The sequence below is a fragment of the Stylophora pistillata genome, chromosome 8 (assembly GCF_964205215.1).
Source record: "Stylophora pistillata chromosome 8, jaStyPist1.2, whole genome shotgun sequence".
NCBI lineage: Eukaryota > Metazoa > Cnidaria > Anthozoa > Scleractinia > Pocilloporidae > Stylophora > Stylophora pistillata.
Window position 1 is genome coordinate 33,675,172 of NC_142526.1, and position 13,286 is coordinate 33,688,457.

General features: G+C 40.0%; 1 protein-coding gene, 1 long non-coding RNA gene and 1 pseudogene across 3 annotated transcripts; 1 reads left to right on the forward strand and 2 right to left on the reverse strand.

Moving 5' to 3' along the window:
- LOC148725927 (uncharacterized) overlaps window positions 1–293 on the reverse strand; it is a 2,202-nt pseudogene extending 1,909 nt beyond the window's left edge.
- A 58-nt stretch (window positions 294–351) lies between these two features.
- Window positions 352–1,411, reverse strand: LOC148725928 (uncharacterized). Its single transcript, XR_015990319.1, has 2 exons — window positions 1,326–1,411; window positions 352–693 (listed from the first exon to the last, which is right to left on the reverse strand). It is a non-coding gene; the product is annotated as an uncharacterized LOC148725928 (long non-coding RNA).
- A 392-nt stretch (window positions 1,412–1,803) lies between these two features.
- LOC148725929 (transient receptor potential cation channel subfamily A member 1-like) lies at window positions 1,804–12,260 on the forward strand. 2 transcript variants are annotated; one of them, XM_088729367.1, is made up of 11 exons: window positions 1,804–1,820; window positions 2,033–2,545; window positions 3,590–3,930; window positions 4,592–4,868; window positions 5,351–5,681; window positions 6,119–6,312; window positions 7,019–7,348; window positions 7,985–8,915; window positions 9,208–9,414; window positions 9,698–9,873; window positions 10,657–12,260. In XM_088729367.1, the coding sequence occupies exons 2-11, from the start codon at window positions 2,067–2,069 to the stop codon at window positions 11,039–11,041; spliced, it is 3,651 nt and encodes a 1,216-aa protein (XP_088585493.1). In that variant the 5' UTR covers window positions 1,804–1,820; window positions 2,033–2,066; the 3' UTR covers window positions 11,042–12,260. The 2 variants fall into 2 exon arrangements, with proteins under 2 accessions (XP_088585493.1, XP_088585494.1); XM_088729368.1 differs by lacking the exons at window positions 1,804–1,820; window positions 2,033–2,545 and adding an exon at window positions 2,670–2,850.
- The last annotated feature ends 1,026 nt before the right edge of the window (window positions 12,261–13,286 follow it).

The window sequence follows — 13,286 nt, forward strand, 5'->3', positions numbered from 1 at the left end:
AAGCCAACATTTTCCATGGCATTCCTTACTCCCTTCATAATCCTCTCTAACTTCGCTTCTGATGCTGCGTAAATCTTGAGGTCATTATTATTATTATTATTATTATTATTATTATTATTAGTTACTGGGCTACGCTTTGGCGCCTCATGTTGCTTTTATCGTATACGACATACAGACCTTTTTACTGCATATGATAAAAACCCAAACTAACTTTGATAACAAAAACGACCTAAATATAAAAGTCGCGAAAGCAACTACTAGTTCGTACTGAAAGAATTTCAGAAAACGTGCATCGAAATTATCGAAATCGAAATTAGTAGGTAAATTTAAAAAATATGATTACGTTTAAAAATTGCTAAGAAACATGTTCTGTTTAATCTGCCCTGTCGTACATAGTAATTAAATAACTTGCAAGGCTATAGAAAAAAAATACTAAGAGAATCCCGGCTATTGGTTTCCAGCTTGATTGGCCAACTGAACCACGTCATTCCCAGATGAGTAGGCTTCCGGGGTCAAGGGCAAAACAGTTGCTATTGAGCAATTTGGATTGAGGACGATACGTCGTTCTGTAGCACTCTGTGATGCCTGCCTGGGTCTACTCGATCGACCCTCTATACAGTGGAACCTGGATTGAACGAACCTCCATATAACGAAGTCCTCGGTATGACGAACGATACTTCAGCTTCAGCCTGGCTAAAGTTACAGTAAAATGAATGACACAAAACCTCGATATAACGAACCAATTTCCCCTGTCCCTTGGCACTTACTTAAATCAAGGTTCCACTCTAATAAGTTTATTACAAAGTGCGACAATATTGTCACCAAGTGCGACAGGTATTCCAAAGTGCGACAATTATTCGACAAAGTGCGACAGAACATACGTCGTATGATGCACGATCCTCGCAGTAGAGAGCGCTATTTATGCAATAGCGAAAATCAGACCTGAAAAAAATTAGGCCTGTACGGGATTCGAACTACTGACCTCTGCGATACTAGTGCAGCGCTCTACCAATTGAGCTAACAAGCCAACAGGGAGCAGGCCGTTAAGTTGATTCGTAATAAACCCATGATGATAAATCAGATACAATGAATATATGAAGTTCATATATTGCATAAATAGCACTCCCTACTGCGAGGATCGTGCATCATACGTATCTAATACCGCAGTTCAAAACACAGGCAGCCCAAGCTCACTACTAGAAAAGCGGACGTGACTCTTAACGTGTTGCGCAACTTTTTATATTTATAAAGGTTTGTATGGGATATTGTCGGTTTGCCTTAAAAGAGAGAAAAAAATGTCTTGTTTTGCAATAAAATGGGCTTACCTTATTGCTTTGTTGTTTTCTTTGTTGATTCCGAGCGTCTCAGGCCATTTTGAAGCGTTTTCGGCGAGTTAGCGCTATGTTGGTGTCGGTTCAGCAGTTGAACACTAACATAGCGCTAGCTCGCCGAAAACGCTTCAAAATGGCCTGAGACGCTCGGAATCAACAAAGAAAACAACAAAGCAATAAGGTAAGCCCATTTTATTTCAAAACAAGACATTTTTTTCTCTTTTAAGGCAAACCGATAACATCCCATACAAACCTTTATAAATATAAAACGTTGCGCAACACGGTAAGAGTCACGTCCGCTTTTCTAGTAGTGAGCTTGGGCTGCCTGTGTTCAAAATATATGAACTTCATATATTCATTGTAACTTAATTGTTTGTTAAAAGCACGTATAGTAAATCTGCGTGGTTCGATGAAACGAGGTGATTGAAGAAGTCAAGCTGGTCATTTTGCGTACTTCCTGACACTCAAATGCTTATGATATGATATCACGTACGATTCTCAAGCAAAACGTTTTTTTTATTGGCGCATAACTGTTTAAGACTGATTTGTTAGGTTCTGATTTTCGCTGTTGCATAAATAGCGCTCTCTACTGCGAGGATCGTGCATCATACGTAGACTGATTTGTAATCATCAAAGTGCAAATACAAAGGTCCTGACACGTGATTTGTTAATTATAAACCCAAACGTGCTCTTTACCTCAGCAGGCATTGCTGTCGATGTCACGAATCGACTAAGATGAGAAAATCGAGAGAAGAGGGTAAAGTTGCAGACGAAAACGAGAGTCAAAGGGAGCAGAAGGGACGCCGTAAGAGGTTTTGTAATCCTTTCAAGTCTTCAAAGGATGAGGCGCATCCTGATGGTAATTACGATCTTCCTCTCGTCGACTATCACCTTGTGGCAGACCCAGACAGGACCTTTGTTTACGATGACGGTGCTATGGAAGTCAGCGACACTGGGGTAACCTCTGTGTCGCCTCGTGCTCTGAAGATTTTTGAGGCGATTCGTGAAGATGAAGCGGCACTGGTCTTAGAGGAGCTCGGTAACTTGCAAGACGCCTACGAGATCGACAAGAAAGACCGCCATGGCTTCGCTCTCATTCATGTGGCAGCTCGATACAATTTAAACAGAATAGTCCACACTCTGTTAGATTATGGAGCAGATATTAACATTGGTACCAGTCAGTACAAGTGGACACCTCTACACTTAGCCGCCAGGTGTGTTCAAATTGAAATAAAATATGCAACAGTTAAAAGTACGTGCTTTGAATTTGACCTTCGATGTATTTACTTCGCTGCACTTGTATTCGATTACGAAATAAATCAATCCTCGTTTTTCTCCGATGTAATCTGGTCAGCATACAAGATCGTATCGTTTATTTTGAAGTTTTAGGACGGGAGTGGTTTTTCCTCGACAAACAAACTGTTCTATTTTGCTCTAAACGTCGCATCGAGCTTTCCGCTTTATATTATTTTTCTATCTGCTTCGTGAATCACGCCATCTTTATATGATTTATCTCAGGGTCAGTACAGTATTACAAGTATTTGTTTAATTTATCTTTCCGTTGAGCTCTGATAGGATTTTGTGACAAGAGTTTCCCCTTGTTAAAGGAATGCGTAGATAGAAATACTGTATAGCATACTTTTATAACATTTCTCGTCGCTCAACTGAATTTTGATGGATTATGTAAATTAGCTGGATATTGGATTCAAAGATTTTTGTTTGGACCAGCCGGAAACTATGGATATTCATTTAATACCATGCGTATTTCCGAACTAAAATATCCGTCGTACTTTTGAGATATGTCTATCGTTTTTCTCCCTTTTTATTTCGATTGTCTTTACCTGAATAATTTTCCAACCAAAGGAGTTGAATCTTAGTTTTTCCCTGTATTCAGTAATCTAGTCGTTTGGTTTTCAAGTTCGATACTTACATTCCATGTAAATTGTCGCTATGCTTGCCCATTCTACTCAGCTTGCGATGTTTTTCTCACCTCTTTGCTTCTTTTCACCTCGAGCAAACGATTATAACAAAGTTAAATCCCATCCAAACGCAATTTTTTCTGTCATAAGAAACAACTAGGAATGCTTTCTTTACCTTTTACAGTACAGTTGACTTTGAGTATTGTCATCCGGCTATTTACATGTGTCACAGCTCTAAGATTTTGGAGTATTATCAAATCCCAGCTGATTGTGAAAAATCCAGATAACAGATATCTACAAATAACATATACTTTCATTGTTATTACACTCATCCCATAGGTTCAATGGTCTCTCCACTATTAACGTACTTTTGCAACGAGGAGCAGACCCCTCTATTAAAGGTAACAAAGGTAGCACCCCACTGCACTTTGCAGCGCGCCGAGGAAACGAAGAGATCGTCAAAGCTCTTCTGGAGCATCCTTCAGTAAAGATTGACGAAAAAGATAGCTCAGGAAAAACTGCTTTGCACTTAGCTTGCAGCGAAGGACACAGCAAAGTTTCTCAAATTCTCATGAATTACGGAGCTGACATTAAGGCAATTTCGGCGGACAAGTCGACGCCCCTCCACAATGCCATTGTTCATGGGCATTCACAGATCGCAAGACTTGTATTTAGGCGAGGTGAGGATATGTGTCTTTAACTATTCTAATCTTTTAAGTATCTTATTAAGTAATTATTCGTATATGAGCACGATCCTTCGCAGTAAAGCACTATTTGAGCAATAGTGAAAATCAGACCTGAAAAAAATTTAGGCCTGTACGGGATTCGAACCACTGACCTCTGCGATACTAGTGCAGCGCTCTACCAATTGAGCCTGTACAGGCCTGAAATTTTTTTCAGGTCTGATTTTCACTATTGCTCAAATAGTGCTTTACTGCGAAGGATTATACGTCTCATAACCGCAGTTCACACATATGTTTCATATGTTTGTTGTTGTTTGATTTATCATCTACGGGTTTATATCGAATTAATTTGATGGCCTGCTCCCAGTTGGCTTGTTAGCTCAATTGGTAGAGCGCTGCACTAGTATCGCAGAGGTCAGTGGTTCGAATCCCGTACAGGCCTAAAATTTTTTTCAGGTCTGATTTTCACTATTGCTCAAATAGTGCTTTACTGCGAAGGATCGTGCTCATATACGTCTCATAACCGCAGTTCACACATATGTTTCATATGTTTGTTGTTAAGTAATTATTGTTTTCATTTTTTGAAACGGTTGACAAAAATAATTATAATATTTATGGTGATGATGATCACGATCAGAGTGGATTTTTTTTTTTCCAGCCTCAGACAGCGACCTTTGCACCAACACAAAGGAAATGGTGGAAAACGAAGATCTTCAGAATAACACAGTTCTACATTTGGCGGCGTGGAATAATGACGTGAAGACCGCTGAACTTTGTCTTGAAAATGGCGCTAACGCCAACTCGAAGAAATCTGACGAAACTAGTGCACTGCATTTGGCTGCTACCCGAGGGAACCTAGAGGTGGCTGAGTTGTTGTTATCTCGAGGGGCTTCTGTTGACGTAAAAGACGGAGACTCCAAAACGCCTCTTCACAGGTACGTCCTTGATAATTACTAGCTAGTCCACATGGTACGGTGGATTTTGTTAGGGCAAGATTTTCCTCAAGCCTACTAAGTTGGTTCCACGAGTGCAGCTGTTTTAGAGTAAAAAATATATGATGTGAATATTTGTTTCTGGAATAAAGAAGTTAACTCAGTTATCAAAATTTAAGACTCCCTGAGAACGATAGTGGTATCCAGGACAATACAACCTCGTTCTCAGTGAGCCGCTAATCAGTGGGAAGCACTATGTGGATAAGGCTGTAGTGGTGCTACCGAAACGGTCATTCAGTGGGAATCATGGTAAGTAGACGCGTTTCAAAGGCGGCCATCGGTTACGTTGCCAACATCTTGTCCTCGTTAGTCGGACGGGTCGTCAGGCAGACAGTCGTAGGGCATCAAGCTCGATAACTTGAGTTCGTTGTCTGCCTAAGTTTCATTGATGACCAACTCATGACGACTTTGTTATTGTTCTGCAGGGCAGCCATGTTCAACCAAACGAAATTCATTGAACTTCTTATGGACAAAGATGCCAAGTTGAATGCACGAGATGGCGAAGGCCGTTCGCCATTCCTGAATGCGGTTGCCGCTGGTCACGTTGAAGCAGCCAGGGCTCTCCTTCAACATGGAGCTGACATCTCTGCAACTGACTTGCTTATGAAGACCTGTGTTCACCTCGCGGTAGAGAATGAAAAGCTCAAAATGCTTGCCATGCTTTTAGAGACTCGCGAGGGTACCAACAATTTGTCCAAAGCAGATCTGTGGGATAGGGTCCCTTTACACAGTGCCGCCCTTACAAAAGACATAAAGGTATAAAGGTCTTAAATGTAGACAATCCATAGATGGTCGCGAAGTAGTTTTTTTCCTTTAACCATGAAATGCGCGGTTGATGTCTTTGCTTCAGGTATAGATCGAAATAGTCACCTCGGCCGAAGTAAAAACTTTCGATACAAACTGGATCCCCACCAAGCTCAAAATTTACATTCTCTTTTCTTTTTAACAACTCCTCGTTCACGACGTTGCTGACTGTAGCAGTCTGCAGGACGTTTGTCACGCGTGAACCAATAATTTGGCATAGCTCATCTTAGAGTTCCCTGTAGCGCACTGATAATAAAATTGGAGGATCAGAGATTCGAAACCTTGTTGAGCCCCATTCCTTTTCATTCCTTTAATATTATCGTTTTATGTGTCACCTTATGGTATAAAGCCCAGTGAAATAACTTCTAGATAATGTTTCTCCCGTACAGATTCTAGAGGTGCTGTTATCCAAACAGAAGCAAATGTCCTACAGAGATGTGAATTATAGAACCCCTCTCCATCTCGCTGCAGAATCATCTTCATCCAAACATGTTGACATGTTAGCGAGGCGGATGTGTGGTGTTAACGATCGAGACGACCTTGGGCGAACCCCCCTTCATTGTGCAGCCAGGAAAGGACAGCGGTAACAAAACAATAAATTGATTTTACATCAAATTCAATCTTAGGCGACCTTCGAAATCAAATTCTCTGAAAAATATTTCGTTCAATGAAAACTTTTATACCATCGGCCAGATGATCGAAGTGAACTTACCTGTCTCTAACTATCGAAATGAGAAAATTCATTTCCAATGACGTCCTATCTCGACTAGCAATTTATATCAGGTGAATTCCTATTTAGAAGATCGCATGCTAGTGGAATGGCTGTAATTAGCAATTCCCGATTCCCTAATTTTATATTATAGCCACCTTCCGTCGCCTCCTTTAATTATAGTTCTTTACAAAAAAGTTGTGGGTTACGTTAGTTGGGATCATTTCAACTAAGACATGGAAAACTGCCTATATATGGATAGAAACTTAGAGACCCAGTAGATATTTTCCGTGCTCAACAAAAACGCCAGAAACTGATTAAAAGATGACCAAGGATTGTTGAGGATGAATGCGTTTAGATTATCAAGCACTAAAGCCACTTTTTCTCTTCTGTCACCTACCTATATTTACGCATAATTCAAGGGTGCAGTCTGACATGTTGTTTAGTCAAATACTGAATTCGCTTGAGGTGAAATTTCACTCAGTATTCCAAATCTTTTAGGGTCTTTGTAGATGTAACCACCGAAGAAATGTTTTCTATCGTTTGCTCATTGAGAAAAAATTGATTTCCTTCTTCACAGGAAAGCTTGTCTAGTACTTTTAAGTATGGGAGCTGAGATAAACAGTAGAGACAACATTTCCCAAACTCCGCTGATGTTGTCGGTGAAGGGAAACCACGCTAAATGTGTTGAGCTTTTGCTTGACTACAAAGCTTCAGCTGACCTTCAAGACAACGATGGTGACTCTGCATTACACATGGCATGTGGGCAGGGGCGTGGAGCTATCGTAGAACTTCTTCTAAATCGTGGTGCAAGCGTAGTCCTGTTAAATGATAGAAATCATGCATGTTTGGAAACGGCAGCTAAAGCGGGATCCAGCGATGCCTCCATGATATTTGTGAAGCACAAACGGTTAGTTTTTTTTTCCCAGCGTGAAGTCAAAAGATAATGCTAATAGAAACTTTAAGATATCTTGCCTTATTAAATGCCATTTATTTCAAGATTTTTTATTATTACTACTATTATTCCCAAAAGTGAGTTATTTTGGATCGTTTTTTACGTTGTTAATATTTTGTATTGTAGAGGATTTTATGGAAATTATTGCTAAATAAAGATTATTATTATTATTTTATTACCCAAATATTTCTTAATCATTATCCAACTGTGATTCGTAGAGTACAAATAACGCCCAAAACGAGTACAAATATATCCCGGTATTTGTACTCCAGAGAACCGGTTAGACATTCGCCCGCACAGAAATAACAATTTGGCGTGCTGGATAATAAATCTCTTAGTAGACGTTTTGTTGTTTAGTATCGCTGAGTATTTTTACGAGTTGTGCCGTATTTGACGAGCCCATAGGGCGAGTCAAAATAGAAACAACGAGTCAAAATACTTAGCGATACTACACAACAAAACTTTTAAAAAGATCTATGTATCTTAATTTGCTTCCAAAATGAAGATGTTGGGAGTCATTTTTATCAATGATTCTTCGATGCTTGGCGCTTAACTCTTCCATTTGATTGTTGGTTTGTTTATCTCTTTAAGGTGGTCAGAATTGGAGAACTACAAAACATCAACAGGCCAAAATGCCATGTCACTCCTTGTTGAGAATTTTCCAGAAGCAGCGGAAGTGTTGCTTAATCAATGCGTGCATCACTCTCAACGTCTCAACGCTTCCGATCCAGACTACGCTGTCACCTATAACTTTAAGTACTTGGATCCAGGCCCAAACCATAAAGATCGCTCTAGAAGATCCAGATTCGCAGCACTTGAAGCCATGATCAAGCACAAGCGGCAGAGGCTCCTTCTTCATCCACTCACGCTGAAGCTCAACCAAAGGAAATGGAGTACGTTGGGAAGATATGTGTTCATCTCAGATTTTCTCACATACCTCCTACTGATGATACTCATCACCGCATTCATAGTTATTCAAAGGGAGGGTCAGCATTTCAGACCATCGGATAATAAAAAAGCAAGGCCAAGGCGAAGTGTTAACACGATGGGAAATGATGAAGACGACTACAAGCCTAAGCCCTCTGACATTTATCCTACGAAAACGCCTTTTACACAAGCTGCACCAGTCATAATCATGATGTTATCCTTATTTCATATAATGAAAGAATTTTTCCAGATCTATGTTCAACGTTGGAACTACTTTAAAGACACATCCAATTACCTTGACTGGGTCCTATATTTCTGTGCTGCAATGTTCATGGTCCCCTATCTTACCAGAGCAGATGACCTCGATGACTGGTTTGGAGGCTTGTCTGATCCACGCATACTCTGGATAACAGGAATTTTCGCAATCTTTGTGTGCTACATGAACATGATGCTCTTTCTCAGGAGGTATCGTTTATTTGGCACTTACATCTCAATGTACATTGAAGTGACTAAGACAGTTTTCCAGGTGTTGCTGGTATTTGTGTTTCTCCTCTTGGCGTTTGCCTTGGTGTTTCACATCCTCTTCAAGGAGCAGGTAAGGTACATCATGTTTTTATCTTCTTTAGCAGATTGCTAACGTATTTTTCGAAAGCTATGCAACAGAAGCGTGCGAGTGGTTGATAACCATTGCTGAAAAAGCACTCAAGAATAGTGAGATATCACAATATGAAATTGAGTTACGAAGACAAAGGAAGACAGTTTTAGATCGTTGTTACTGTAGAATACAATCAATATCTGCTGCTTCAAAAAATGAAAAAGGAAACCTCGAAAATTCGAGTAATAGGAATAAATCATAAACAGTAAGCAAGTATCACATTTTATTGTAGGCTGGATTTCACACCCTGCAACACTCCATTCTGCGTGTAATGGTTATGATGATTGGGGAGCTGGACTTTGGCGCAATCTTTATTGATTCAATCGGCGAATACAAGAGTGAAAAAAAAACCCGTCCACTTAATCCATTCCCACAAGTTGGGTTCTTCTTCATCTTCTTATGTTTGTTTCTACTGGCCGTTGCACTCATGAATCTCTTGGTAAGAAAATTTGAATAATAAATTTATTCAATTACGTACACAATGAAATGTCTTTTCAATCTGCAACCTTACCAATATCTGTAAACTCGATGTTCTTTGTCGTTTGTATGGTTGTGGCCCTGACTACAGCTCTAGAGCTGATTTTGATTGGGTGTCAAACGGAAAGTAAGGTAATCACATTGGCCAGTCACAAGGAAGAAAAAAAAAGGTTTCAGTTGTGTTTTACGTAAAAGCCAGCAAGCTGGCTGAAGCGCGGGATTCTAAGATATTTCTTTTACTGCAGGTCGGTTTGGCAGTTGGGGATATCGATCAAATGAAAAAGTTTGCAACAGTGAGAAGATTGGCAATGCAGATTGAATATCAAATCGAAATAGAGGAAGCCTATCCTTCTTTCATCATAAACAGAGTATATCAAGAGGTTTACGTCGAAAAACCAAACAAATACTCTAGACGCAACAGGTATGGGAGGAAAACTTTCTAATTAATGAAACAGTCTGGTATTATAAAGTTCATATAGTGACGAAGAAGACTTCGCCAGGTAATTCAAACTGAACGAGGGTTCCAGTAAGCTGCTGGGAAATGTGGCGAGGTGCAAGGGGTTGAGTAGTGGTTGTATTATTATTGTACTAACATTGATTCCGGGAGATAAAGATGGAATGAATTTGACTTGAAACATTATTCTGAGTTATATTTGAGTGGTTTCGTTAAATACAGGTGGTAGAACTATACAAATAGGCTAAGGTGACCACAAACGTCTAATAGAGTTGACCGCTTAATAGAGGTGAAAATTGCAGTACTTAAGGGGAAAAATTTGCTTGATAAGGTGTCGCTCAATGCAGGTTCAACTGTACTCTAAATCTTCTCATGTTCTTCGAACCAGAATAAGCTATTGCATCGTGGGCTTTAGGGCTGGTGTGTTTGTAGGGTACCACTTAACTTACTGCGATGCAGTCTCGCAGGGTGAAGCTTGTGGCTTGCCTACAAGATGATAATGAAGATAACAGCTTAGAACGTGTAGCTCCTAGCTCGGGTTATAGTAGCACCCAATTTTTATTTGGGGGGATACGGGTGCGAATCCCGTCGATGCCTGAATGTTTTTTTCAGGCTTCTTTCCAGCAATTGCTCTGGCGGGCTTCTTTCCTTAACTTAAATTTCATCCGCCGGTCAAATGAAACTTATTTCATTATAAGTTATGATCAGAATGACGATAAGCTAACCTCATTTGTCTGCGATACTCCACAGAGTGATAGATTGGTTATACGCATGGTTTGATGAAGCCACTCCAGAGCCAGTAGCTGATGAAGACAGCAAGACAAATGAACTGGCCGTGCTACAAGAAGAGATGACAAAGAACAAGAAAAGGATCAAGACGATGATGGAAATGCTAGAAGCACAAAACAACTTGCTCAGAAGTCTAGCACACAGAATAGATCCCAGCTTTGAGCTGCTGGGTGGGAACGAGGAGACCAGGGGTAGGGGTCGCATGCATGGTGTTGATGGTCCAGATGGTAAACATCGTGCGCCCCATGAAGGAGGAACAGAGAGCGAAGTACCGACGGATGATACGAGCGTGGAATTCACTAGAGAAGAGAAAGCTGCAACTTCTCTCTTCGAGGGTGGCTTGTGATTCCCGCTTGGTTCAAGGTACTCTTTGGAGGCAGTCAGTAGGATCAAATGATCACCTAACAAGGTGCTAGAAACGAACGGATTAAATTTAGATGGTACCTTTACTAACAGTAACCCTCGCCCGTGAACATTTTTGATATGACCAGAAAAAGCTGTAAGTGTAATTCCTTTTTTTTATGGAAAACTTTTCTCATGTCAAAGTTGTTTGCTAAATGTATCGCCAGAGCGTATCAGCTGTTTTATTTACTGGAGCAATCCGCTAGAAGCGATATTGTGTGGACTATTTGATAGCATGACACTCACTTTTTTCCCTTTACGTTTGATGAAAACAACAAGTGTTAAACAGGAATTTTTAAAAGGAGAATGCAATCGAGGAAGCCTCGTTCCCGTTCATCAAAGGAACGAATTTCCGCCCTTACGTCTTTAAATGTGTAGTAACTTGGATATTTTGTTATTTATTTTTTAATGCATTTCGTCTATAGTTGTTACCCATGCTTTGCGGTAGATATCCACTGCATATAAATGGTCTCATAGAAAACATCGATGAAATCGTTTGGGCCACTTGTTTACACAAACGCCTAGGTCCAGTAGTAAACTGTCCATGGACTTCGATAGTTCTTCTAACTATATTTTTTTTTTATGAATATGTCTATATCTTATTGGACGTTTTGTTTAGTAGTGTCGCTGAGGATTTTTACGAGTTGAGCCGGCCGTATTTTGATGAGCCCTTAGGGCGAGTCGAAATACAAATAACGAGCAAAAATATTCAGCGATACGATACACTAAGACGTCTAATATGTTATTCATTATATTTCAGTGCGGGCGAATTTCGCGGATATTTATTTACAGGGAGTGCGTGACAAAAGTATGCGAAGCCGAACGGAATTGGCGCGTTTTCGTGTTGCTTTTTCTATTTTCCTCAATACATGATGAAATTTCGTTGTCGTCCATCTGCTTTTCTTCGTTCGATTTATTTAATAAACTTCGATTAATATTCACCAACCATTCCGACTCTTCTTCGTCAGAAAAAGGATTTAAATTGTCAGCCCGCCATTTTTTTTTTTTTTTAACTGCAGTCTAATTCGTCGCTTGCGCGATGCGAGAAAACCTTTTTAACCGGTTCTCTGGAGTACAAACACCACGTGATATTTGTACTCGTCTTGGGCGTTATTTGTACTCTACGAAGCGTTGTTTAATAATAAAAACACTTTTTCGTGTTAGCTGGTATGAATCACCTTAACCCTGTTCTCATGAATCAGGTGAAACGTTTTGGTGTTTTGAACTCGGTTCAGAACAAGTGAACAGTTGAAAAACAACGATATTAACGTTGTTAGACCAGGGATGTAACATCCAGTGACACATATATTTAAATTAGCTAACAGTTCTCTGGCTTACGCTCAGTAGAGTTAAGTTCCTTAACCCTGAACCATTAAAACCCCATAAGTGATCTACAAGTAACTTCTTCTTGTGATTCCAAAATGTCACTTTACAAACAGGTTATGAGAACGGACAAGCTTATCAGTTACAAAGTGTTATCGCGATATGACAACAAATTTCCCTGGCTAATTTACAAGGAACTGTCTGTAAGTCAAAAGAGAAAAATGCTAATTGGATCTTGGGACTTTAGGGTTAACAAAGTCATTGAATATTAAAAGTCTTAATTCAATTTGGAAGTGCCCCCTTATCCCCAAACAAGGTTGAACTCTACCAGGGAGGTAAAATTTAGAAAACACAACGCTACAGAAAATTAAGGGGGTAAGTTTCTAAAGAAATTTCTTACATCGCACGCAGTGCCCGTGGGCAAGATGAAGTGAATCCTGTGTTCTGATTGGCTACCCGAGCGGGCAAGATGGGCCTCTCTTGCCCGCACGGGATTGCCCGCATTGATCCCGCGCATGAAAAAAACTAGAATAAGAACTACGTTTGTAACTTTTGAACAATCTCGGCGACGGAGACGCAAAAAGCGGCAGAAGATAGTAAAAACAAAGAAAACAGAAACGACTCTTGTGAGTTTGTTGTGCTACAAACACGGTTGGCTTTCTTTCTCGGCTCTCGAAGGAAACAAGTCATTCTTAACTCTTAATAAAGTGAAATCTTTTTGCAATATAATAAATCCTTTATAAACCAAGCTTGTTCGGTCAAGATGGTTGGATATTAACCTCGTTCTTTTTTCGCATTTCTATGAACCTCAACTTCATCTCGGTCCGTAGAAATGCAAAAAAAAGAACCCGGCCAATATTCAGCCA